The sequence below is a fragment of the Malaya genurostris genome, chromosome 3, assembly GCF_030247185.1.
Source record: "Malaya genurostris strain Urasoe2022 chromosome 3, Malgen_1.1, whole genome shotgun sequence".
NCBI lineage: Eukaryota > Metazoa > Arthropoda > Insecta > Diptera > Culicidae > Malaya > Malaya genurostris.
This window is the reverse complement of record NC_080572.1, coordinates 40,453,374-40,477,320: the sequence shown is the minus strand read 5'-3', so window position 1 is coordinate 40,477,320 and position 23,947 is coordinate 40,453,374. Positions and strand designations below refer to the sequence as shown.

At 33.7% G+C, this 23,947-nt stretch overlaps 1 protein-coding gene across 4 annotated transcripts in view; it reads right to left on the bottom strand.

The window, feature by feature from the left end:
* Positions 1-23,947, bottom strand: part of LOC131435629 (D-beta-hydroxybutyrate dehydrogenase, mitochondrial) — a 205,926-nt gene that overhangs the window by 7,541 nt on the left and 174,438 nt on the right. For all 4 annotated transcript variants that reach the window (XM_058603718.1, XM_058603716.1, XM_058603717.1 and 1 more), the window contains one exon: positions 18,936-19,139. In XM_058603718.1, the coding sequence (XP_058459701.1) occupies positions 18,936-19,139 (204 nt within the window). The remainder of the gene's footprint in view (positions 1-18,935; positions 19,140-23,947) is intronic.

Below are 23,947 nucleotides of genomic sequence, written 5' to 3'. Positions count from 1 at the left end.
TGTTTTCATACGGAGAACGCTTAGGTCACAAAATTACAATATTACAGTATTGCAATATTGTTTCACGGCCCGGTTGTTTCAACTAAAATGTTGTTGATTTAACTAACATATCTGTTGATTTTGTCATAACCATTGACGTAAATGGAATTGATGTATTCGAATGCTGGGCAATTCCAGAAATGTTTAGCAGATCATCAGATCAGTTTTGAATCGATGGAGAGGTTAATCCGACTCACGACTGATTTTTAAAAAGGGCGTATATATTTTTGCATTTCACACAAAATGCCTTTTTCAAAACGTTGTAACTCGGAAACCGTTAATTGTACAAAAATGGCGTTCAGGAAAAAGTTGGAATCGATTGGGCACTCTAAAAAAATATACACTGGAAAAAATTTTTGATTTTTTTTCTCAATAATTACAAAATAATCCGAAAAAGTTAAATAAACAAAATCAGTATTTTATTTTTTTTTCATAATTTAAACCTACAGATCGATGGCTATCCCATCCGTGCCTTTTGAAAAATGAAGATGTTACAGCTAAAATAGTTTACGGGTGCATGCAAATGATCAAGTTCTTCTCGTTGTAATTCGGAAACCGTTAATCGTACAAAAATAGCGTTCAGGAAGAAGTTGTAGGGAATCAATAGGGAACTCTAAAAAAATATACACTGAAAAAAAATTTGATTTTTTACTCAATAATTTCAAAATGAACCAAAAAAAATTAAATTAAAAAACACAGGGTTTCGATTTTTTGATTATTTTTATTTTAAAACTCTTATTAAAAACTACAGATTGATGGCTATCCCATCCGTGCCTTTTGAAAGATGAAGAAGTAACAGCTAAAACAATTTGCAGATATATTCGAAATTTCAAGTTCTCATTGAAAGATAATCTTTTAAACTGTAGAACTAACGTAACTACGTCTAAACGAATAAACACATGTAGAATCAAAAAGGTGTGCCAGTTGACTACCTACTGTTTACAACCAACGTACGTACCGGCGAATTGCTAATTTAAATTCTACATGTTTCACATATAAATAGCTATGCATCGTAGAACAGATATCAGTTTATAACAAATCTTTTCCGATACAGTTACAATACTACAATATGGTTTTCTCAAAGTGTTGTAAACCTTTTCCTGGTTTAGTGTGTTCCGGAAAATTTTCTAATTAAAAGAAACCATAATTGGAAAATTAGAAGCTCAACAGTGCAAGGTTAAATTGAATACCACGTTAAGCATTTGTGATCGCTGTCGTAGGCGGGTTTATAAGAAAAGTCATACGTCGGAAACATAAGGGCAGTCAACAACGGAACCACAACCATCCACATCGCAATACGATTTAGAGCATGTATCTTCAGTAGCTTCAATCAACTCAGCATCTTCAGAAGCGTCAGTCGCGGTGGATTTTTCAAGAGCACACAACATTGAACTCTTGAACAAGGGCATCGCAGGAATCAACGTGTCTCCGATTTCAACGAAGAAAACCCGGAATGTTAATTATCCTCGAATTTTTTTTGGATATTTCAAGAGTTATAAAAAAGCAAATATTCGGGTTCCCGGCGGATGAAAAAGATCCAGAATTACTCAAAACGAAAGCAGCAGAGTTGGATGAAATGATTACTAAAATGATAGAGCAGTTTGATAAGCCTGATTGCACTAGGAATGAAATAGTGCGTTTGTTGTCAGTCTTGTCAAACTCGTGGTCAAAGGAGAAAATAGCCACCCAATTCAAGGCGAACAAATACATTGTGTGTCAGAGGCAAGAGAATCAACTGACGAAAAAAAGCCAAGAAACAAACGGGACGCAGCAGGAACGAAACGATAGAAAACGAGGTGCTTCAATATTTCAACAGCGATGACGTCAGCAGAGTAATGCCGGAATCAAGAGATTGCGTCACAGTTAAAATGAATGGTAAATGTGAACGCAAACAAAAACGATTGCTTTATTTATCATTGAAAGAAATTTATTTGGGTTATTAGGAGGAATTTCCAGATCGAAATATTGGATTTAGTACATTTGCAGCATTAAGACCAAAACACTGCAAGTTGCTTGGAAGTTCTGGTTCTCATAACATATATGTTTGCACAATCCATGAGAATGTTTCATTAATGATTCATGCTGTTGAAAAATATTTCAAGTATGATGATAAGAATTATTATTTCAAAAAGCTATTTTGTAACTCATCAAAAAGATCCGAGAAAAGAGAATTATTCATGATTTTTCAGAAAATTTTCAGAATTCAAATTAAAAAAGCAATATTTATGTCTGACGGAGCTGCCTCGCAGTACAAAAACAGAACAAAATTTGCAATTCTCTGAAAATGTCTTTTTGTTACCTGTCACAAGAAGAATATGAACGGGGTGTGACCGAGTGGAGTAGTGTTTATAAGGATACCAAAATGATTCCAGGCAAACAGAAATACCATTCTTTCGTTCCGATTCCAGAAAATACAATCGTCACAAGACTGTATTCGAATGACGATGCACGTAGTACTCATACAATTTTCAAAAACTTAAAACCTTAAATATTATTCATGTACATGTAATAATTGTAGATATAGCAAGCAAATAAACAATTCATAGAAATATAAAAAATGGTGTTATAATTAAATATTCAAGTATCTCAAGAACAGTTACTTTTAGAAGAACGGATATCATGAACAAATTTGTAGAATAATATACTACTGTTAAAATGATTATCTTTCAACGAAAACTTGAAATTTCGAATTTATCTGTAAATTGTTTTAGCTGTAACTTTTTCAATAAGGCACGGATGACATAGCCATCAATCTGTAGGTTTTAATAACAGCTTTAAAATAAAAATTATCAAAAAAAATTAAATACTTATTTTTTTTTGTTTAACTTTTTCGGATTATTTTGTATTTATTGGAAAAAATTTTTCAGTGTATATTTTTTTTAGAGTGCCCAATCGATTTCCTACAACTTTTTCCTGAACGCCATTTTTGTACAATTACCGGTTTCCGAGTTACAACGATTTGAAAATGGCAATTTTTGTGAAATGCAAAAATACATACGCCCTTTTTAAAAAGCAGTCGTGAGTCGGATTAACCTCTCCATCGCACAGTGGTCCAAACCTGGAAAAAGACCCAAAGGTCCAAAGTCTGTACTGACTTTCACTGATTTTTAAGAGCTAACGTGTCTTCGAAGAAGTTTTACAAGATTATATTACGCTTCTTTTGAAAGTGGCACCTTAATTTTTTGTTAAGGGGGTAGCACCAATTTCGAATAAAAATAATTTCATTTTGAAGAAAAAAACATTTGAAGTATTTTTACTGAAGATATAAATAGTGCAACAAAAATATTTTTTGAGATATATTCACTTTATTTTGAAAACAATTTTTTTGGTTTTATCTACGTAGAATTTACCTCTATTACCTAAGTATCTACTACAAAGTGCGAAACACGCATAAACATGTTTATGCTTACACGCGCAACTTAAGCAAATTGTTGGGATTTTTATTTTGTTTACTTTTTGACAATTAACAATATTATAAAAAATCTAAGTGGAACTCGATGCAATTTTTTTAAGCCTTTTCAAAGTGGGTTTTTAAATCCGAAAAATTATCAAAATTTCAACACATATTAAAAAAATGGAAATTGTTTTCCTATCAAATTATGAAAAAGTTTGCAAAAGTACAATCCTTTACGAAGAGATTTCATTTTTAAACGTGTAAATAAATTGAGTTATCGCGAAGCAACTCGTTTTTCAAGATGATATATTGATCGTGCGACGCTCACTTAGAGATGTGCGAAGCAGCTCATACTGGTGAGCAGCTCCGAACCGATCAGCTCACTGATGGGAATTGATTCAATGTAGCAGCTCATCAGCTTATTTAAATGGAACTGAAGGTTTGCTTAGAGTGGCTAATTTTTTGCGCCGTTTTTCTTTCATATGCATGATCAAAATCATTGACGCACAAAGAACAATACTATGCGCACTAACTTGTTTGTGAATTATTATTATGCCATATTTGAGAATATCTGCAAAAGTGGCATCCCTGAATGTACCTTAGCCTACTGAGTGAGGGGTAAGATTTCTTATTGACAACGGCTCATTTAATCTGTTAAAGAAGGATAAATACACATTTGGAAAAACGAACAAAAGCTCATGCACACATTTCTTCTCATTTATAACTCGCTCTTCAAGAGCCGAAATCCGTGCAGCTTGTAGCTTGTTTCCACCTTACCAGCAGGGATGCGAGGTCATTTTAAAAAAAAAATCTGTGATCAAGCCAAAAACCTGTCTGTGCAAAATCTGTGCACGTTTCCTTGTTCCCATAATAACTAATCGGAATCATTTTGGTAAGCAAAAAAAAAAGTCTCACTATTTCCTAACGCTCTGTATTTTTTGGTGCTAAACTGTGATCAATTTCGAATATCTGTGATCGATTTCAGAATCTGTGTAAATCTGTGACCATTTTCAGAAATCTGTGAAAATCTGTGCCATTTTTTAAATCTGTGCAACAGGTTGAAAATCTGTGGAACACAGATTAATCTGTGAACCTGGAATCCCTGCTTACAAGTGCGGTGAACTGGTGAGCTGCGGTTCTTTTAAAAAGAGCTGTGAACAATCAGCTTTTTTTAAAGATTCGATTCACTAGAATAGCTCAGGAACGAATTGCCCATCTCTACACTCACTGCAAAAGTGAATTACAGAAATAGCAGACGCGTGACGCTCTCCGTTTCTTAACCATTCATGGTTTCAGCATGGCCATAGTGAAAATGAGTCACATGAATAGTACTCAAGATATTCTCATTGGAAAATAAATTGGATTAGGAATATAATTTCCTAAAAGTATTGTAAAAGTTTGCTGCATTAAGTTGCATATTTCGCTTCGGTACAAGGTTTCCTAGGTAAAAATAGGTAAAATGATATATAACTTTTTCAGAAAAGAATAAACCTATGCATTACCTTATACAAAATTATGGGATTTTATATTTTCTACAATTATTCCAAACAAAATATGTAAAAAAATAACTTGAAACAAGTTATGATTAGAAAACTAGTTTTAAGGGGGTTGTCATAATTGAATAACTAAAACTTACTTTGGAATGGCCTAAAAAAAGTTCCATCGAGTTCCACTTAAAATTTTTTTTATAGTATTGGGAATATCTTTTCCTATAAATTTTGTAAAAATCAGCTGCATAAAGTTGCATATTTCGCTTCGGTGTAAGGTTTTATCATAGGTAAAAAAGGTAAAATGTTGTATAACTTTGCCAGGAAACAACAAACCTATGCACTACCTTCAACAAAAGTGTGGGGTTTTTTACTTTCTTCAATTATTCCAAATAAAGTATGCATAAAAAAATAACTTGAAACAAGTTATATAATATAAGTTTGTCGAAGAAAAAAAATTCTATCTGTTCAGAAAAAAATGTTATGGTTATATTTTTTGTCAAAGTAGGCCATGATCAAATAGGGATAGAATCAAATTACGCGGTATATATTTGTAAATAATTTCTTAAAAGCAACTATATGCATTAATAGAACGGTTTGGCAGCTATTGATTTATGTCCACGTTTTTATTGTTTCGAACCACTGTGCAACGGTTCAAAACTTATGGTTTGCCATACTGAAGCCATGTGCAAAGTTTCATCCAAATCGGAGAAGGTCGATTCTGATTTTGTCACTTTTTCGTCTACTCATTCCTGGAATTGTTCTGCTATTACCTGGCTGAAAACGAAGACAGCAAAACGCAGATCAAAAATGACAATTGAGCGTCATTTATGTCAGTTACGTAGTGTTCATGTACACTCAGGCAAAATGAGTAGTGAAAATCATAAGGTAAATCTTATGATGCATCAACAATCACCAAAATCACCATTTCAAAAGATCAATATGAAAAGTATACCTCTATTATATTGTTTATGACTATGCAATATGCATCTCTTCTATCACTATTATAGTTTTCATACGAACAACTTATGAATTCCACAGTATATGAGAGAAGTTATGTTTCATAAGGCTTTTATTGGAATTCCAATATTCATGACTTCATAAGGCGATCTCATGATTCGCATACGATATTTTTGTGGCTAAATACCATACAATATCATTATGAAATTCCAAATATTTTTTGCCTGATTGTAAGCTAAAGTATGGAAAAGAACATAAGAATATATTGTAAAACAAGTTTTCCATGTACAGAAACCTTATTCCTACAGTATAAATGTTTTAATTTCATCTGCGAGTAATGTATTTTCGGGCAGTTCATGTCAATGCTCAACGCTTAAAAAGTGCTGTTGAAGTGAAACGATAGTATTTGTATTAGGTTTATCAGCTAGATTCTTGAAAACGGAATTAGAAATGCTCTTCCAGCGAGCCATCGTACAAGTGAAGTAAAAATATCTTAATGCTCCGTGAACATTTTGCTGTTTGATTTCATCTTAAGAGTTATAATCTATTGTTGCCTGTCCTACATCATATGTGAGTTTAGTGTTAACACTGTAAGGAGCTAAAAGCAGTTACTTAGGCAACATTTCTTTGTTTGAATTGTGAACTGTAAACTGTAAATAAATATTTATTGCAATAGCCGTCTTGAGCTTGCATAATTGAATTATTGGTTGAAACAACTGAGACATCTTTTGCTTTCAAGTATACAGGTAACTTTGCTAGGAGTGTGTCATTGATCAGTTGCACGTCTAACATCTCATTGAAACGTTTCATCTGTAAATCAAGTTCAGAAAAAAACTATTAATTGTCAGATGATTATTCCCAAATTCTCAATAGTTTTTTTTTGCATTTCCCAATGGAATCTAATCATAAATCCACCATTTTGTTTGTACAAAATGTCAGAAACGAATATTAATGGTATAGAATTATCGTCACTTAAGGTGGCGAAACAGAAAAAACGTAAAAAAATTCTAAACAGGCCTCGAAACTATTCCAATCGATAACAATTATCAGTAGACAAATAAAACAAACCGATTTTGGCTAACCTGGTTCTCGGTATCCGATTCGGGATGCACCGGAAATAGTGCTTGAAAACTCGGGCAACTGTCAGTTTATCGGGTATCGTTTTCTTCACTGTGTGTACGAAATCCTCCTCTGCGCACCACCTATCATTAGATTCCCGAAAGTTAGAAAATTGATAATTCTCAGCGATTGATGCACCCAAGCTCATTTACATTGACTAAAGTTATCAATGCTTAACTTCAGTTCAACTGTTTTAAGGCATCATCTTTCAATACTCATATTATGCAAAATTAATTAATTTCGTTAATTCACTCGCCCCTCTTTGCACTTTTGCTGATCACAGCAAATACGATTTTCTACATCAACCATTGAACCGATCGAGTCAGTAGTATTTTTTTTTAAATTTATATCTTACTGATCTCGACTTGACATGATCATGATCATACAAAAATCAAAATCACTTAGAGATCAGATCAGTTGTGACTACGCAGCGATGATATTTTCCTTGACTAAGATCATTTGTAATTGCTTAACAAAAGCATCGAATTCTACAAAATTGAATTTGAAAAAAGTTTGCGCCGCCACTAGCACAAAGAATTTCCTATTTATTACACTCGGTTGATTCACTCCGAATGATCATTAGTAGTTCATAATGGAATATGGTTTTGTTTGAAAAAAATCATTAGCAATCGAATTTTATGAAAATTGCATAAACAATCATCATTAAAATCTTTGAAATGCCTTTATATGGGGCCGAAACAGGAATGCCAAGTAACACGTTAAATTGCTGTCCTGTATTTTTCTACTGATTGTGGAATTTATCAAATTAGTTTATACAATTGTGAAACTTGTGAGAATTCCTACGTAAAGTAAACAAGAAATGGAAAAAAAGAAAAATTTATTTCGAATGAATAAGTTTCACATTTGATTTTCAATACAATTGCTCTTAACACCAACATGGATCTTGTAAAATAATCTACACATGAAAAATGATAATCCTACATATTGAAGAATATATCTTTAGTGTTTTTGTAATTGAAAAGTCGACAACGAACTGCAATTTTATGGTGAAATTCTGTATTCGTACGTAAGAAATTTTCAAGTGCCTTTGAATTAACGTGTTTTACTGATTGTGCACCAATTACAATCTATTATTTTTATTGTGAAAATAATAGTCTATTATTTTTAATGAGAATCATCGGAATGGTTTTTAAAATACATGTATTCAAACATTCTTAAAAATCTCAGTCGATTTTGATCAAACTAATGTGTAATCAAATCTGAAAAATCTCGAAATGAATTTTGCTTGAATATTTTCCAATATGGCATCGACGGTAACAGTGAGTTGAATAGAAAATGGTTCACCCAACGTATTGACATATATTATCTAAATAACAGGAAATATTAACATGTTAATATTTCGGAAAGAAATGCTCTACGTTTTGTTTTTTTTTTTGTCAGTAATCTTCTAGTTGAATTAAAGAACAATACAGTTAAGTCACTTATCTTAGTGAACCTGACATTTGTGATACGCACTGTAGATATTATTTTGGTACGCTCATGTGCTGCAGTTGCAAAAACAAGTTGCTCATGCGGTAATATATAACTATGAGAGTAACTATGATGAATTAACTTTTCGTTCAATATCTTGAAAAAGTGATGTCAGGTCTGCTTATTTTTTTCGCGAGATGAAAACCGAATACAAATTATCTGATTGATTTTTGTTTTCATTGCGTACGTAATGCTGTATTCCTGCAACTTTTATGATAATAATCTCATGTCTGCAAGTTTTACGTTCAATTCAAACCGATAAATCTTGCACAAGTTCTGTATTTTATATCATTGTTTTTCTAAAACTGAAGAAAACTGCACACACTGACCTAAAAATTCATGAGGCAGCCAAAACTATGCGGACTCAGCAGAAACATATTTTTTACAGCAAGGTTATCAATTCGGCTAATCATTTTTGCATTGCGGAGAGCATCAATCATTTCACTAATTTTTCTTCCACAAGAGATTTAAAACAATTTCGACGTATATTGTGTCTGGCACAACTATGACAGCCGTTTGGAAAGTTTTTGATAAGTTGCTCAATTGTTATAGTTATTCCCGTTTCACATGACAATGTGAATTTTTTTGCAGAACTCTAGTGAAACAGTAACAAGTTGGTGATTTACTGCACAATTGTTCTAGATGTACTTAAAGTTGTTCTACAGTGATTTTTTCGGTAGTATTGTGAAACTTAACAGTGCAAAGTTGCACAACTAATTTTAATATATTTCAAAATCTTTCTGAACATATCGAACATAAATAACATTTCTAAATCAATTGTAAAACATCTTAAATGTTCAATAAGTTACATTTGCTACTTGGGTAAGGACTAAGCAAACCTGGTGCCCTATACAGAGATGAAATTTAATTTCACTGACGTATTAGACGAACATTGGAAACTACCCTTCGTTCCTTGAATTTTAATTTATGAGGTGCTGATAAATTCTTACATCCACCAAGCGATCATCTTATTCATATTAAAACAATTACACTGTTTATGTACATGACACGACCGATTACGATGACATTGAAAATGCAGTAATTAAAACATCGACGAAATTATGTTAACGGTAGAGACCACTTTTCTAGATTCTAGATAAAGGGAATAATATTCTTCACAGAATATTTCAACCGATTTGTGAAACAACTCTAGTTTAAATGTTTATTATATTGGAAAGCACATGCGTAGTAGTAATGAACTGTTTCTGTTATTTCCTACACTTTCGTTGTGGGTTTTCATATTTGCTATTGGACTTATTATTATTATGTGTCGTCGTCGTTCCCGGATTTGATATCGTGTTCATAAGGACACAGTTTGAGTTTCAGTGAGCCATTGTCATTCGTGTTCACGTCGATTCGGTTATATCCGTGACATCACCCTCCCGGTTTTCAAAAACATGTCTCCTGTAGTTCCGAAACACATTTTGTTTGTGGAAATCGGTTGAACCGTCTCGAAGAAAAGCAAGTAAGCTCCGTTTTGGCAGTTTTTGATCACAATTTCCGATACTTGCGAAACCGGATTCGGGAGATCGGTATATCCGATGTGGGTTTGTGTGGTTGTCCAGACTTGTGGAACAGAGGAATTTATATACTACTTTTCAGAAATCAGCTCATCTTTACACAATACTTTATTAAAGCAGTCTATTGAATTTGTAGTTGCATAAGTTCGTCGAGCTGAATCGAACGGTATATGACACTGGGATAAGACCGGTGGTTCTCTACGGGCACGAAACGTGGACAATGCTCGAGGGGGACCTGCAAGCACTCGAAGTCTTCGAAAGGAGCGTGCTGAGAACGATCTTCGGTGGTGTGCAGGAGAATGGAGTGTGGAGGAGAAGAATGAACCATGAACTAGCGCAACTCTACGGTGAGCCAAGTATCCGGAAAGTAGCCCAGGCTGGAAGGGTACGGTGGGCGGGACATGTCGTGAGAATGCCGGAAAACAGCCCCACCAAGTTGGTGTTCACCTCTAATCCGGCAGGTACAAGACAAAGAGGAGCGCAGCGTGCACGGTGGCTGGACCAAGTGGAGCGAAACCTGGATAGTATCGGGCGCCGACGTGGTTGGAGGCAAGCAGCCATGGATCGAGTTGCATGGAGAAGAATTGTTGATCAGATAAAATCTTAAAAGATGTAATATCAGAAATATATATATATATATATATATATATATATATATATATATATATATATATATATATATATATATATATATATATATATATATATATATATATATATATATATATATATATATATATATATATATATATATATATATATATATATATATATATATATATATATATATATATATATATATATATATATATATATATATATATATATATATATATATATATATATATATATGACACTGGGTCCTCCGGTCCACGGTTCAAAAATTGGTTTTCCCAGTGATTGCATAGCCTTTCTTTTTGAGAAAAGCAAATAATATTTGTTTTAGACGAAATTTGACGCAATACTTTCACGTTTTTTGTCTTTTGCTGCAAAATTTCGAGTGTTTTTCGTTAAGTAATTCATATGAAACGTTGGTAATCGAGGAACTGACGTTGGTAATCGTGGGATTGGCCGGAATTTTCCACGACCGCACCCATAATTTTTTGACGAAGCGCTTCTTACTTGAAAGCCATCTCGATAACCACTTGTGACCAGATTGTGATGAAATAATGCACATGTAAACATTGCACTCTAAACTATTTTCACCCAGCATTTTCTACTGTTGCATTACGACTGAAAACTAGTGGGTCGTTTTCATTACACATTTATCTATAGGCTCCAGGGCTGCGGTGCATCATTCAGGAAAGCTTGATTTCCTAGTAGACTGCAGTCCACTCCGTTTGACAATTTATTAGGAAAAGCATGAAATACCTATTCGTGTTTTCATTCCGGCGTAATCCAATGTACTTTTCACGTTAGTGAATTATTGAGTGCAGCTAGACTTGCAATGAGTTTCAACGGTAGATAATAAACTTTGATCAAACGAAGAGAAACTCCGTCAGATTTTTTTTAGTTTGTGCAGTTGTATAACATTTTCAACAGTGTGTTTGATTGAATATTACAGCAAGATTTTTTCCCCCAGGCATTTGACTTCTGAGAACAACGGATCAAACTTTCAGACTTTTTATTTATGTTGAGCTGTAACCAACAGCCCGTGACTGTTACTGTTCCGGCAGTGTTTTTTTTTGTTTGCTTGAATAACATTTACTTTCTTCGTCAGTATCAGTTATAACGAAAACGAGAAGCGTGGGAGCGTACCGCAAGTCCTTCAACCGGAATCAAGTATCCTACTTTTTGTGATTATTGGAAGCTCCTCAGGAACGTAGTTGTCGTTCATGTCGGAATCGCATTCTATGCTAAATCAGACGATTTTGCTCTCCGTCGGTCGATTAAATTTGACATTTGACATCCCATCATCGTCAGTCGTCAGCAATTTGTGGAACGCGAAAGAAACAAAAAAAAAACTGTTTTAACCCACCTAGTGGTGTGATGGTACTTTTCTCGTGTTACTCATACACGGAACAACCGAAATTAGCTATGCGCCTAGTTCGTATTACTGTTTTTGAATTAGTTGATTTTACCAACAAAATTTCCAAATTAGCTACCAAATTAGTTGAAATTCAGAATTTACTTTGCTGACAAAAACTCTTGCTTTTAGCGAATGTGTTTAGTTGGCAAATATCCTGGTCACAAACCAGCAATATTTCAATCCAACACGAAATTCTCATTGTCAACTTATTTTGTTATTAAAATCGGAAAAAGTTTTTCTATTTATCTTTCACTATCATTACTGAAGCACAGCACAAAGAAAACAAAAATGAATTTGGTTTTATTAACAAGTTTATTGGCCAAAAATTCATGAGAAGTAACAAAGCAAAACAATCCATTAAAAGGCTAAAAAGGACAATCTTGTTGAAACTGCTTGCAAATTGTTTAGATGTTTTTCGCATGTGTCATATATCCGTACGATATATCCGTATATAAATTTCTAAACCGATATGTAAAAATGACATAAACTGTTAATGGAAAGTGTATTTATTCAGATTTGTGCGCATTTGAAGAGATTATGCGTAATAATGTTTTCACGTGGAACAGTGCAGTGAGTTTCGAATGTTGCACTCTAATGGTATATGTCAAATGCTGGCTACGCCGTCTGGTGTACTACTTGTTTTCCGTTTTTTGTTTTTCGAGTGCTCAAAGTTTTTCAGTGAGTGAGTCGATTTCGCGAAGTCGATTTGGCGAAGTCGAATGAAGAAAACAGCGATTTAGAAGAGAAAATTTCAAAAATAAGTTGTTGTTTTGTTTATGTCTTTTTCTCCAATACAACATCGTATTTATACCAGCCAATATAGAATTTTTAAAATATTTTTCGGTAGTATTGTGCCATCTAGTGGCTAGTAATCATTACGGTGTTAACGTTTTTTAGGCGACAGTGCGCCATATAGCTGGAAATTGCTGAAACCAATTCGACCATTTATGTTGGTTGAAAACAACGTTTGATTTCTCTAATTCAACTAAAAAATTAGTTGAATGGAAAAGAAGTGTGCCTTAGCTAAGAAATGATCATTAGATTACAAAGCACGTCAGTTATTAGACTGAACCAAAGAAGCCCACATCCGCTTGATGAATAATTGATCCATTTAAATCCATACAGCGGCACTTGGTAGCCGAATGCAAATTACACTCGGAGCCTGCAAAATTATGTGCGAGTGGAATTTTGCGTCACTTGAAATGTTAACTAATTATGAATTGCAGGCGCGTACCCAGAAATTTTTTTCGGGGGGTGTTTAAAAACATGTTGATCAATACGAATAGAAATATGTATATGATCATATGAAAAATTTTGGGGTAAAAAGTCGTTTGTTGAATATTAATCATTTTATAATTGACTTAAATTTTCAAAGAGAAAAGTATTCATAATATAATAATTTTTTGAGTTTCGGAGGGGGTTTCAATCCCTAAAACACCCGTCTGTATACGCGCCTGATGAATTGTATTGTTTGTAGAATTATGTCACCCGTAAAATTCATATTTTTTACCTTTTTACCTTTTTTATAAATATAAAAAATAAGTATAGAATTCGCTCAAACTTTAGAAAAACTTTCCGAGGCCCGGAAGGCCGAATGTCATATACCAATCGATTCAGCTCGACGAACTGAGCAAATGTCCGTGTGTGTAAGTATGTGTGTGTGTGTCTGTATGTGTGTTGTCAACTAAGAGGTCGAGATCTCAGAGATGGCTGGACCGATTTTGATCAAACTAGTCGCAAATAAAAGGTCTCCCCGTCACCCAGAACGCTATTGAATGGTTTTGAGATCGGATGTTTACTTTTTGAGTTATACGAAGTTGTATGTCAAAATTTTTTTCTCCAAATAAAAAAATTCCTTCCATTTTTAACGGAGATATCGAAATTTTTGTGTAAGCGACTTTTTCCCCTATTCCTGCAATATAAGTTTTGAGCGCTGTTTGACAAAGAAATGCTTGGGAGAAACATAAAACACGATTTTTATACTGTTACATACATTTGTTTCTAAGTACCCAAAAGACTGTGTACAGCATGATATTTTGTCTCGGACCGATTTTAGCACGGTTCGTTTTTGGCAACATAATCGTTCGAATATGCCATATATAAACCAGATGATGGCAGAATTTTCGAGTTTAAAGCAATTCCATGATTATATTGATTAAAACTACTTACAGCAATGAATGCTGCAAGAACATAACAGCCATATACCATTCGAATCAGTTCGTCGAGATTAGCAAATGCGTGTGTGACAAATAATTTCTCTCAATTTTTTCGGAGATGACTCAACCGTTTTCTGCAAACTTAGATTCATATGAAAAGTCGTATACTCCCAAACAAGGTTCCTGAATTATGTTTGGTTCCGACCTCTGGTTATAGAACTACAGGATGATATGTGAAACGAAATTAAAACTGTGTAACTCATTTTTTTCGTAGATGGCTGAACCGATCTAAGATGCAAATGAAATCTTAGAATCATCTAAGATTCAAACGAAAAGTTTTAGGATTCTATAAAACATCTTGTTTTTCAGTCAGATCCAACTTCCGCACGGATCGCACCCTTCGATCAAAAAATTGCGATATCGCAGATTTTGATTTTTGGGACAGTTGATTTAACTAATTTCTTTTTGATTCAACAAATATGGTTTTTGACTTGCATATATTCAAGTAGTTGAAAAATATATTGTTTTGAATGCTGTCAAATGCCGGAGACAGTTGAAAGCAAAACAATAATCGCAATGCAAAATCAACAACTTTTTTAGTTGAAATCTGTTCGCGTCGCTTCAAAATGTCAATGAAAACAACATCGATGATTACAGCGTTTGGTGAAATTGTGTCCATTCGATTTGAGAAATTTATGATTCCATAACAAGTGTTTATCTAACGGCGGTGTTGTAATAAAGTTAACCTTGTTTAAGATGAAAAAGATTTGGTGACAAATTGGAAAATGTTAATGAATGATCATCTCGTAAACTTTCAGGTATGCGCAAAAATTTTATGCTTCAAATTCGATCATTGATTTACTTTCAGCTGTTTGATACCGATGATGATGTTTATGCATTAGTAAAAATACGCTTTTTGACAAGAATTTAATTTATAAAAGTAACAGGAGCGAAGGGTTTCAAACACACAGAACGCGCTGCGATTGAATGGCGCGTTTGAATTGCCGTCGCAAAATTCTACCAAGCTCATATAAATTGACTAAAATTATCAGTGCATAACTTTAGTTCAACCGTTTGAAGGCATCATCTTTCAATACTCATTTTAGGTAAATTTAATAATTTCGCTAATTTACTCGCCCCTCCGGGCACTTATGCTGATTAAAAACGGTTTTCTACATCAATCATTTCTGATCGAATCAGAAGTATTTTTATTTAGAATTTAGATCTTTACTGATCTCGACTTGACATGATCATGATCATACAACAATAAAAATCACTTAGAGATCAAATCAGTTCTTATTTAGTAATGATAATTTATTGTTTGGTTAAGATCACTTGAAATTAGCAGTAATTGGTGGTTTTCCCAGCCCTAATGATATTACATGTCAATATAAAATACTATTTATATTTTAACAACGATATTTATTTCATGAATCTCAACATACCGAACTTGTTTCAAATAGAACATGACGTGTATCAGTAAGTATATTTTGATTATTTTCGCAAATCAATAACATTGTTCGAGTTGATTCAACTATTTGCAATGTCTAAAACAAATAAAACCGATTTATTTTTCAACTAACAGAATTTTGTTTCAATAACAACACCAGTTATTTCAACTAAAATATTTGTTGAAATTGAAAGGTATGTGTCCTCACTAATTGACAGCATTTTTTTTCAAACAGTTCAATTAGTTGTTTCAACCATCGTTTCTGCTAATCGAAAAACAAAAATGACAGTTTAGTTAAAACAACAGTCGATTAATTGTACCAAATTTCAACCAATCGAATTCAGCAAACCAACTAATATTCTGGTTGAAATGGGATCGCGGGTGGTTCCGTGCGGTTTCGGGGATACAGGGTGATTAGTATGAAAATGTCTATTTCACATAAATTAATCAGGTTTATAGGGTTAGCAGATTTGGATAGTCGATAACCAAATAAACTTATTTTAGTTTCAGTGGTATTCAGTTTTCGATTCGGAAGGTACCCCACTACGATTTCTCAAAGACTACATTGATTTTCAAACATTTTGAAACAAATGTAAAGTATACAGCTACTCAGGTGAATTTATCTGACTTCGGGTAAACTGAATTTCGGTTCCAGTATCGAATCGTTTCTCAAAGCTCAATCGTTTTCTCAAAAAAAAGCCAAAACGAATTTCAGAAACAAAAGTTCAAATTAAAATAAATCTAATTTTATCCAATTCTGATTCTGGAATTGTAGGATGATGAGATTTTAAAATTCAAAACGATATAAAAGATGACAATCCCGAAAAGCTTTAAAGTTGGACTCAAAAATATTGCAATTTATTCGCCATATGGCCATACGAATCGGTTTGGGTTATGCTGGTTCCTGAATACCTGCTCTGGTAGTACCTTAAATTACCCTAAACTCTAAAGTGGAAATTACTTCGACATATCATGGAATGTTTAATCGATAGTTACACTTTCAGATTCAAATTCGATCCGATTTGCAGTTTCGACATTACAGAGTAATGAGTGATTAAAATATCAAATTGCCACTTGAAACGACGGACATTAAAATAATGTCATGAAAACTGAAACACCGAAGAATATTCATGCAAAAAACACATGCGGATTGATAAAAAAAGGTATCATCTCACTGCTAGGTGGATTAAGCACGTTTTTCTGCGTAGCTTTTCTTTATCACCATCCGAAAAAAGTCATATGAATCTCTGATTGTGAACATAAGTTCATATTTTTTTGCACATACACACACGCACATACACACACACACACACACAAATTTTGCGATCTCGACGAGCTGAGTCGAATGGTATATGACACTCAACCCTCCGAGCCACGGTTCAAAAGTCGGTTTCCAAAGTGATTGCGTAGCCTTCCTACATGGGAAAAGCAAAAATCAAGTTGTAAAGCTTTTACTCCCCCGCGGGACATAGTTTTCATTTAGTATTTTCTTACTTTAGGTTGAGTTAGAGATCGAAATGGAAACAAATAAAAAAAATCCTTCCTATACGAAGTCGATTTTTTAAATTTTTCTAGCTGCTTGAAAATTAAGAAATATAGAACAATATCCTAATTTGAAATAGCCGGAATCCGTTGACGGTCGTTCGATAGCGGAGAGAAACTGCATACAACTGTGTGTGTGAGTGTGCGTCTGTGCGCTTTCCGAGGAGAAAAACAGTATGCCTGGCGCCTCTATTCGCCCACGTAGCAACGGGTTCTGAGGCCACCACGTTCAGAGAAACAACAGTCAGTATTGCGGCTGCAGATGAGTCCAAGTGTAATGGAGATAAAACCACAGACAAACGGAGGCAACGTTCTCCGCGGCCAGCTGTTCCCGCCTGGCCATCCGGTACCGGGATCTGATTGTCCGCGAAGAAAACATCAACCATCCAAGGGCAGCGATATCGCTAGCCAAACCGTTACTCGAGGGCAGTCACTAATGCCACTGGGCTGGCTGGAGGGAGTGTGGGAGTGTTTGAGTTGCGGGTTGCTCTGCGATTTGTTCGTTTCGTTGTTCATTGTTTTTCGTAAGCTGGGACGATGGTGGGTGACCAGAGGAGGTATTTCGGGGGAGGTTTAAAATTTAATAATATTCCTTTTCATTCGAGAGGGTGGCTGAAGCACGGTTTTGACCTTCCGCAATGACAAACGAACAGTTCGATTTCTACGGACTTTGGATGAAGCTCAAGCGACGATTTAATTACGAATTGATGAACTTTTCTCGACAAACATTGTAAAACTAATGTTTGTCTGAGCAAACTGGGTCTGACTGGAACGGCGAAACTAATGTGACCGGTTAATAATGTATCTATTAGTTAGCTTACAGAGAAAAATCTGTTGCAATACTATCGAGTTGTAAGTTTTTTTTTTGATGTGGGACACATCTTTGTTTTCTATCTACGGGTGTAAATTAGAAATTCAAGGAAAAATACCATATGTGGTCAGGTTTTGAACACTTACAGCTCAATCAATTTTGTATCAATGTATTATATATGATTGAAATTTTGATTAATAGCGAGCAGTGTCCGATTTTGTCTGCCAAAAACCTAAGAAACTATATGCTGACTCACTGGATTTCCCTAACGGAAACGATGGTTTCGAAGGATTAAGCGATGTATCAGCTGAGAAGCATCGTTCCCCGGTGGATTTTGTCGACCCGCATCGCTCCGATTATCGGACCGATTGAGCACGATATCAGCTTCAATCGAGCCGTCATCGGACAATTCTGCACCATTTGCATCAAGCTGAAAAAGGTTTACGATTCATTAATGTAACAAGGCTTTTTGAGCCGGTATTTCGTTCCAAGCCAATTTTTGATATTTTTTGAGCAAATCCCATAAAAATTTTCACGATTTAAATTATTTTGATCATAATCTCACTAATAATAGGTATGATCTCATGTAAACACACGTTTTATGATTTTCACAATTTCTTAATAATGGTACCGGTAATGGTTTTTTTTTCTGTGCACATAAATCGGACCTATCGTGGTGTGCACTCACTGACTGGATTCTCTAGTTCGGAGCAATCCACCTTGGGATCCTTGGGAACCGGAAAACATGCCAGTAGAAGTGTCGGTTAACGATTGTCGCATTATTAGTTTTCTGAATCTGTAAATCTTCGACTATTACTCGATAGTAACAGGGGACAGATGAAATGGTTTTATGGGACCATCATCGAGGCCGCACTCAAACTGCACAGCGAAACAGTTTCAATGGTATCGATAAAAATATGAATTTTCCGGTACCGACCTGTACTTCGGAAGTGAGATCCAGCTGAATCGTTTTCAAGCGCCCGGACGAGATGGCCTTCAGTGTACCGGCATCCATGTTATCCTCGAGGTTCTTGAAGGCAGCAAACACCGTGAAACCAAGGTCATCCAGTTTCCTAGCCAGCGTGCGAGCCAGTAGGGAATCACAGCCGGTAACGAGGACACTTTTTCCTAACGGTGACACCTGTGGGTAGGGGCGACAGAGAGGAAGAAAGAGAACGTTAACGATGATGTATTTTATGTCTATGCGGTATGAAACAACGAAAGTGATTCGTGGGAATATCGTTGAAATGAACTCAAATCGTATAAGTTTGACTTGATTATTCATTTGTTTCCGAAATGTCATACCAATATAACAAGTTGTTAATATTCCCTTGTTAGGGATTCCGCCTGAACAGGTCTCGCTCGGTAGTGTTGGGCCTTGAAGCAGCTACCGGAATTACAAAATAAAAACTGCTGGTCCGCAGTACGTTAATTCGTTATGACTTAAAGTAATCAACTTAGCTTAAATTTAAATCAATACAAAACGAAAGAAAGATTGAGATTCGCTTGATTATAAAATAGGATTCCGAAAAATGAATATTTTACAAATCTACACCCATCAGTGGAACTGTTCTACTTTCTTAAAAATCACGGCCCCTTCAATCAAAGAATTTCGATCTCACAATTTTTGATTTTTGCAGTTGTTGTTTTAACTAATAATTAGTTGATTCAACCAATTTGCTATTTGATTTGCACATATTCAAGTAGTTATAAAATATGTTGTTTTTAATGCTGTCTAATATCAAAAACAGCACAAAGCAAAACAAAAATCGCAATAAAAAATCAACCATTACTTTAGTTGAAATTCAAACGCGTTTCTTAAACATTTTCATGATAATGAAATTCGCTTATACGTTTGCAAAACTTGTGATTTCTCTTCATGAGTAATCGCTTCATTCTTTTGAATGATAGTAAATTAATGTTTATCATAACACTAGTTGTCAGAATATTAATGTGATGATAAATTATCTACATCTTTACTGCTCTGGTGTTACAAGAAGAAACGATAGATATAAAGTAGTGCCGTTAGAGATATTGCAATTAACGAAACGTGTTTAACCAAAATTAGAACCCAATGAATTGTATGCGTTTGAATTTTGGTCTTAAAATTAACTTGATTCTCCATCGTGAAATACATGTTAATGAATGAGCATCATGTTATCTTCAAGTCATGTACAAAAATTGTATGAACAAAGTGATTAAATTGAAAGTGTTTAATATTCACTCACATAATCTGTTGAAACTGTAAGTCCATTGGCTCAAAAAATTTAAATTAGTGCATTCGGTTCGACTTTTTGTTCGTAAGTAATATAATGGTCACAATTAGAAAGTTTCGTTGACACCAGCACTACTAAAAGACAGTATATTATTTATATTAAATATTATATATTTGTTGTATATATCTCAACATACCAAATTTCATTTAAAAATCAGAACGTATATCAATAAGGAATATTTTATTGTCATTCAAAATCCATAATTTTGCTTAAGTTTAAATAACTAATCGTAATATCTAAAACAACTAAAACCGACTTGTTTTTCAACTCACATAACTGTTAAATCAAAAACAAGGTCGGTTGTTGTAACTAAAATCATTATTGAAATTGAAAGGTGTGTGACAGCAACTGACAGCTTCTTTTTTTTTCAACCAAAAAATTTACAATTTCAACCATCGTTTCTGTTGATCGAAAAACAAAAATGACAGTTTAGAAAAAACAGCGATCGATTAGTTCTACCAAATTTTAGCCAATCAAATTCAGAAAAACAACTAATATTTTGGTTGTTTCACGATCGCGAGGTATTCCGTGTACTAACAAGTGAAAAGAAGTATTTTGTCTTTATCGATGTCAATTTCAGTTGAATTAACTGTGAAGTTACTCATATGATTTATGTTTACACGTATCGTAAATTTAAGTGAATTACAGTCTTCTTTTATGTGCATCTATAGAGAGAGTGTGTGGTCGTCAAATGGTGAGAAAACTAAGTCCTCACAAGTCCCTATCTCATGCCTCCCCGAGCGTCTATAATGACATTTGGTCAATAGAACGGCGTCGACTGAGTGCTATCGCCTTTTGCGTTAGTAGCAGAATGACAGGGTGCGAAATGGCTTGTAGGTTGAAGCCCATCCTAAAGTGCAGTGTTTGTCATAGTATGTTACAACATATAATTCTGTTGTTTATTACATCATGTAATATTAATATTATTATAATTATTATTATTATTAGAAGAGCGTAACTTACACTGCGACATTAACTGTTATATTGTATCATAGCATATTATTTCACACTATCGTCTTACACTATTTTATGTTATTATATACTATGTTGTAAGGTATTATACTGCATTGCATTATATCATATTATATTGTATTATATTATATTATATTGTATTCTATTATATTATGTTATATTGTATTGCATTATGTTGTATTATATTATATTATATTATATTATATTATATTATATTATAGGCTTTATTATGAGTAGTACTACGTACCTCTGCGCAAAATATAAATTTGTTTTCCTTATAAGTTATCATTTTTAAAGTAAATTTTAACTAAATATCAAGGTCATCACAAGGTGAGCTTGGTCCTCACTGGTTCCTGTTTCATGCCTACACGTGTATCTGTGGTGACAATTGGTCGATGGAATGCGTTAATGGCAGTATGAGAGGATGAGAAATGACATATAAATTGAAGTAATATAATATCATAGCATATCGCAACATATCATTTTATTCATTCTATTATTTATTACATAATTCATTGTACTATATTATGTGGTTTTTATTATTAATTTCATTATTATATTTATTGTTATTATTATTAATTTGTCATCAATAATAATAACATATTTCATTTTTATAGATGTGGATATTATTATTGTTATTAGAAGAGAAATATTCTACTTCCTGCAGTATTGCGATGATAGAAGAGCATAACTGACACTCTACATTAACTGTTATTTTATATATTGATTTATAATATATTTTATTGTATGACATTGTATTATGTTATATTAAATTAAAATATGTTATGATATATTATGTTATATTATATTATTTTGTAGTATTTAAGTATTATTATTATTATTATTTTTATTACTATTGTTACCATTATTATAATCTTTATCATTATCAGCTACATTTTCATTTCCATACTACACATTTCACTTTACACATATATTATTAAATTATATCACATTATATTACGTCATATTTTGTGGTATTATATAATATTACATTGTACTATATTATACTATATTATGGTACAATGTTTGGTATTGTTTTAAATAGTATTGTAATGCATTTTTTTATACACAATTATAAGTGTATTATATTGCATTGTGTTGTATTACATTTTTATATTTTATGCATAATAATATTTTATTATATTCAGTGTCGTATAGTGACCAAACTATATTATAATATATTATGGTGTATTTTACTATATTATGTCACATAACATTATGATACTATTATATTCATCATAAAATATTATAGTAGACTATAATACACTGAACCATACGATTTTGCACCGTTTTATACTATATTGTGTTTCATTGTATCATACTGCCGGAAATTATATTAAAGTGTATTATGTTACATTATATAATACTATGCTCAAGTACATTGTAAGGGAAGAGGGATGGGAGTGCATCAGGGTATCTTACAAGTGAATGACTGGATGAAGGAGTGAAATGTCAACCCGATTCACAGGGGAAAGCTGTGTGTTTTCCCCAGAAGGTCTGAAATGAGTAAGAAGCACCCTTCTAACCAACAAACCATCAGGCAGGTTTAAGCTGGTACAGCGAATTCTTTTATTATATGGCCGGATGTTATTGCTGGAAGGCGCCGGGTCCTCAAAGCCCATTTTGGCCTTCTTAACAGCAGTAATATGAAAGTTATCTGATAATCAAATTCGGATCTACTGTAAGTCTACCTGCATTCACTGGTAATGCCTTGAACTGATGGTGGCTTCACACATACATACATACATACATACATCTATAGAGAGAGTGTGTATGTAATAATCATACGAATTACTAGCGACAGTGTTTCATGAATTTACTAGAATTTTGTTTACTGTAAATCGCTTAACTTTGCCTAGAACAATTCTTCAAGTTGTTTTTCTAATACTCAACAAACCGAACAAAGTCATCTTGAATTTTTTTACTCAAATTTTTTTCATTCACGGACAAACTTTACGTGGCCGATTGAACCATATTTTGATTAGAAAAACACATATTTTACTATTGGATTTCGTTGTCACCCTTTTTCTTGGAGGAGAATTGCTTCCATTTCCATCTAGCGAGGATTGAGGGGCACTTTGTTCATGGCTCGTCTTATTATCCATTGCTTCACCGTCGTTGTTGTGGGTGGTTCCCGTTTTCTTTTCGTTTTTCTTTTGTTCGCAGTCTAGGACTGCTGTAGTCTAGCTTTGCAGTGTTTGAAATCAATACAATATGAATATGGTGCCAAATTTCAGGCTTTTGTAGATCGTATTTGCTGATTTTGAATGCATTATTCTTTTGTCCCAAATGAGGGCCTCTTTTGTTTACTTTCTCTTTCGCTTATTACGGAGCCCGGATAGAAATATCTTCACAGTCTCCGATATTTATCGAAAGCACTCGATTTTGACTTAAAAATTATGTGAAGAGTTACGTATTAATTATTTCGTCGGTCCGGTAATGCGTTAAAGAGAAAGTGAACAATGAGAAACTGTCATTTACAGCTAAATCTTTTGATCGTGGGACGATAGTATTGTTGGCTCGACTCTCATTTTTGTAATTTTTTAACGGAGAAAAGCTTTAGCAAATTTATTCAAACTTATTTTTGCATATGTAAGTCAAGCTATACAGCATGAAACATGTAGTAGGATTATTATTATTATTAAGGAGTGTATCGATAAGTAGTTAGCAAAACATGTTTGTTTACATGTCAATAACAGCT